Source organism: Mandrillus leucophaeus, unplaced genomic scaffold (assembly GCF_000951045.1).
Source record: "Mandrillus leucophaeus isolate KB7577 unplaced genomic scaffold, Mleu.le_1.0 Scaffold412, whole genome shotgun sequence".
Lineage (NCBI taxonomy): Eukaryota > Metazoa > Chordata > Mammalia > Primates > Cercopithecidae > Mandrillus > Mandrillus leucophaeus.
In genome coordinates, this window is record NW_012104388.1 from 1,833,527 (window position 1) to 1,838,830 (window position 5,304).

The 5,304-nt window shown below is 33.5% G+C and overlaps 1 protein-coding gene and 1 pseudogene across 2 annotated transcripts in view; both read right to left on the reverse strand.

The window, feature by feature from the left end:
• Positions 1-361, reverse strand: LOC105548476 (annotated as a pseudogene). The gene has a single exon (XR_001007393.1). The product of XR_001007393.1 is annotated as a thymosin beta-4 pseudogene (transcript).
• A 1,124-nt stretch (positions 362-1,485) lies between these two features.
• NMU (neuromedin U) overlaps positions 1,486-5,304 on the reverse strand; it is a 26,448-nt gene continuing 22,629 nt past the window's right edge. Inside the window, exons 8-9 of the mRNA XM_011992513.1 lie at positions 2,860-2,913; positions 1,486-1,530 (exon numbers count right to left, since the gene is read on the reverse strand). Of these exons, the coding sequence (XP_011847903.1) occupies positions 1,495-1,530; positions 2,860-2,913 (90 nt within the window). The 3' untranslated portion in view covers positions 1,486-1,494. The remainder of the gene's footprint in view (positions 1,531-2,859; positions 2,914-5,304) is intronic.

A 5,304-nucleotide genomic window follows, 5' to 3' on the forward strand; every position in this document is an offset into this window, starting at 1 on the left:
TTGTCAGTAGTTCTTTGATGTGAAAGGGACAGTACAGTCATTTAAACTTGATCCAACCTCTTTGCATCTTACAAAGTTAAACAGCTAAAAGAAGTAAAATAAGAAGGCAATGCTTGTGGAATGTACAGTGCATATTGGTGGCGCACGCCTCATTACGATTCGCCTGCTTGCTTCTCCTGTTCCATCGTTTCTTTGGAAGGCAGTGGATTTTTCTCTTGCGTCTCTGTCTTCTTCAGTTTCGAGTTACCGAATTTCTCGATCTCAGCCATATCGGGTTTGTCAGACATGGTTGCGCAGGCAAAGTGGAGCCAGGCACGCGAGAACAAGCGAAGTCTGGTCTGCACAGTGGCCACCACCGAGTTGTCCTGTTTTACTGTTTTTAACATCAATTTCTTCTTTCATTTTTATAACTTCCTTCTGCCCTCTTGAAGTTTACTTTGTTGTTATTTTGTTTTTATTTTATTTATTTATTTTGTAAAGATAAGTTCTTGTTCTATTGCCTTGGCTGGAGTGCAGAGGAAAGACATAGCTCACAGCCTCAAACTCCTGGGCTCAAGCTATCCTCCCATCTCAGCCTCTGAAGTAGGTAGGACTACAGGCATGCGCCACCACATCTGGCTAATTTTTTTCTTAAGTTTTTGTAGAGATGGGGTCTCAAAATCCTGTGCTCAAGTGATCCTCATGCCCTAGCCTCTCAAAGTGATAGGATTACAGGCATGAGCCACTTGCCCAGTCTAAAATGAATGACATATTTGAAAAATACGTTCAGCATAAAATCTGGATTTAGGATTACAAAAGCTTAGTAGAATACACTTTTATTTCTGTGGTATAAATTTATTAATCTGCATTTGGGTTTGATTTCAACATTTATTGTCTAATAAAATATTAGGATTAACATATTTATTAAACATGTGGGAACACTCAACAGCTACTAAATTTCTACTGTATGTCCAGCACTGAGGTAGAAATTCTGGCAGCATGAAAGAAGAAGTCATTCTCTCATGTCTTTCCACATTTTAAAAAATTCTCTAGAAACCAGTAAATCACCAGCTTTTACAAAGAATCTTTGAGTATTGGTTATTTAGATGACAGAAGTACTTTCAGTCTGTAAATCTTGGCCCATTATGGTAGACACTGATTACTGCAATAAGAATTCATTCCTTGACATATCCTACTTGCACAATAAATGATGATAAGATCAATGTCTACAAAATCACTTATGATAATTATTCCTGTGACATAGTCTGAGGAATAAATGACATGGGCAAAGCAAATGAGGCCTTAAAATACTGGTATTTTCTCATTACAGTAAAGCCCTTACAGCTCCTATCATTGTAGTATTTATATGGGACATTCATGTACATATGCAATCAAATAATAGAAATATATTTAGCATAATTTAATTTGTGACTGTTTGAAAACAACAGAAAATGTCAAACTGTGTTGAACTGTGAAATGCATACCATTTTATTTATTTATTTCTCACATACCATTTTAAATGAACCCTGCTGACCTTCTTCCGTTCCGTGGCTGAAAAATAATAGATTAGAAATAAATCATTGTAACTAAAGATGGAAGCTAATAGTCATAGGAACAGATTGATGACTTAGAGGAGTGTTTAATGTGCATCACAATCATCTAGAGGGCTTTTTACAACATAGACTGTTGGACTCCTTAGCCAGAATTTCTGATTTAGTAAGTCTGAGAATCCTGAGAAATTTGTATTTCTAACAAGTTCTGAGGTGATGCTAATGCTGCGAAGACCACCATGAACTAGATGCTATTTGACTTTAATTATTTCCTTGATGGTACCAACATTTTAAAACAAATGTTCTCAATTTTAATTTGATATGAACCAAAATGAACTTACTGAAGTCAGGGCTGTTTAGCTGCTTACTCCTTCCTGCTATCAGTCCAATTCCTTCATTCAATCCATTCTCTAATTTGCTATTAGAATTATTTTCCAAAAGGCAAATCTTACATTTGCCCCCTCCTTAGCCTTTAGTGTAAAGCTGAAATCTCTTAGCTAAATATTTCATCAACCACTTCCCATTGATTCTTCAGGATTCAGCTCATGAAGCTTCTCTGTACCTCTTCCATTCCCCAGCTGGAGTTAAATGCTTTTCTTTTGGAAACCACAGCCCTTGGATTACAAGTGCATTTCACACAGTACTTTATATTTGTTTACTTATCTGCTTTCTCTTAGAGCCTATCTAAACTCCTAGAGCACAGGAATGGAATCCTATCTGTCTTTATAGTCCCAGCCCTTGGTACATTGCTCAGCACCCAGTAGAAGTTCAATAAATACTTGTTGAACTAATTAATTAAAACTTTCTGGTAATGTATTAAGGATGCAAATATTTTGCAAAGTGTAGCTGCCTAGAATAAAAACACATTTTACAGACAATGTGGACAAACAAAATCAGAAATGTAATCCCGAAATTCTGTCTACTTATACCTTTTATTATGATTGGTTCTTTTAATTTTAAGAATTTGTGAATTCTCTTCCAATCTACTGAGTTAAAAAATTTGTAAATAATTCCATAGAAATAAGGAATAGTGTATCTTTAAGACACCTATTTTCTATACACAAAATGTCATAGAATTAAAGTGTCAAATAGGTGACTGTTACTGGAGGTGTTTAAACATGAGCAATAGATCAAAGGAGAGATCAGAGATACTATGGTATTGAAGCAATAAAGTGGTGACAGAAGTGAATGTCAGACTGTAACACCTGATGCCAAACATCTATAAACTTTAAAACTTAATTGAAATGTAAAAGTTAATTAAATACACAGTGCACATGTTTTTAAATTTTGATGTAGATTGATTTTTTTAAAAAATACAGTATGTACCTACCCTGAATAAAAAATATCCCCGACTTTGACTTGCAAAGGGACTTTGGAATTCTTCCTAGAAGAGAAAATGAGGGCATTACAAATCAAATAACACTAAAAATAAGTGCAAATTCTCCTTGAAAGTACATTGAGGGTCAGAATTACTTTCAACTATCATAACTACACATAGAGGGAATCAGGGACTTGAATAGAGAATTTTTGTATTATACCTGAAAATTTTCAACAACTAGTAGTATCATCAGAATCTTATATTTAGAAATAATTTCCTTATCAGTGTGACCAATTTGCCTTTCAGGAATTTTGTCAGTTGTAGGTGAATTCATCAATAAGTAGAAAGAGAAATGACAGACACTTCATAATTGACTATATTTAAATTCTCCTTTCGGCATTTTGTTAGAATGAAATAATTTATTTAAAATACATATTGCATGTGTTAACACATGAACAGGGGAAAATACAAAACAGAATTGTGTCAAAGCTAAAAAATATTATACAATATTTCTACAGAAATGTAGTTTGAAATTAAGGGACAAATTTGGTAAATTATGTTTATTCGATGAAGCTTTAGGACAGATGTTCCTAATATAATTATATATGCAGAATGTTAGTTTTTAAATTTCCAAATATTAATAGGAACGACCCAATTATTCATAATAAGTATATCTTTTTCTTAAACATTTCATTTTAAACTTTGTGAAAAAAATACATTAACATTTTATGGTTTCCATAAAATTGGCTTATAGCTTCCTATTTTCATTAACAATTATCTATATCATAAAAGCATTATCAGCATGGCTATCACCATGAAATCTGTCAGCCAAGACCTTTTTCAACTATTTTATAATATGAATACTATCATATTAAATTCTAAGAAATGCCTCTGATATATGTTTAAATTCTGAAATACTTAGTTTGCAACAAATGTATCTTAAATTCTCAATATAGTATTTAATTTTCATCTTTACTATAACTCCCCAAATTACTTAATATTGAAAAAATCTGTATTTAAAAATGTACATACTGTATACATGTATCAAAATATCACATGTACCCCCAAAATATGTATAACTATAATATACCAATGAAAAATAAAAAATAAAGTTTTTTTAAGTTTTCAAAATTAAAAAAAATGTACACATATAAAATATATGTTTATATACCTATGTAAGCAACGTTCTCAGCTGGGTACAGTGGTTAATGCTTGTAATCTGAGCACTTTGGGAGACTGATGTGGGAGGATCACTTGAGCCCAGGAGTTTGAGACCAGCCTGGGCAACATAGAGAGACCTAGTCTCTAAAAATAATAAAAAAATTTAGCCAGGTGTGATGGCATACACCTGTGGACCCAATTCCTCAGGCTCCTCAGGAGGCTGAGGTGGGAGGGTTGCCTGAGCCCAGGAGGTCAAGGCTGCAGTAAGCCATGAAAACGTTACTGCACTCCAGCCTAGGTGACAGAGAAAAACGCTGTCTCAAAAAAAAAAAATTCAAATGCATATCATATTAAAGAGAAAATACTAAAAGGCAGGACAAAATGTAAATGTAAATTTAAATGTGCCAAATATTTAAAACTTCCAAATGCAAAACCCAAACATACAGATCTTTTTAGAGTCTTATCATTAAGCATAGAGTAGTATATAAAATAATTTGGGAGGTAGAGATTAAAAAAAGATGTGGGAATGAAATTGGAAGATGTCTAGCAATCAAAATTTAAGAAAAGTGTTTTAAGATCTAAAACCTCATTTCTTCAAGAATCCAAAATATTTCACTATCAAAGATACATTTTAAAATTAGATGACTTAGGCCCAGCAAAGCGAACACTCTCCTGCAATTGCATTTCTATTCATCTTTTAAATTATTTTCTTTCGTAGGTTTCTAGGAAACTTGACTGGCTGCAAAATACCCTTAAGATTTATCATTTGTCTGAAAATATAGATGATATCACTGAAGGTGGAAAATTCACTCAATGTACTAAACTGGCCACAATACTGAGTGATTAGCTTTGGTTTTGTAAATCACAGCACTGAAATAATGTAGTCATACTAATGATTGTTGGTGTCTTTTAAGAAACTGAATCTTTAAGTTGAAATTGTTTACTAATTCATAACTCAAGCAAATACTTTAAGAAGTAAAAGTTAAATCAAAAAAGCATGTATTACTTCTAGAGTTTGATGACAACTACTTTTTTCTTCATTCTGCAAATTCTAATATTTTAAGGGGTTACTGCCTAAGATCTTACATTTCTCTTTACAGTTGGCATCAGATATTGCCTTCTTTGATGGAAGCTTCATTTAAGAATGTGAAGATTCTGGCCGGGCGCGGTGGCTCAAGCCTGTAATCCCAGCACTTTGGGAGGCCGAGGTGGGTGGATCACGAGGTCAGGAGGTCGAGACCATCCTGGCTAACACGGTGAAACCCCATCTCTATTAAAAATACAAAAAAATTAGCC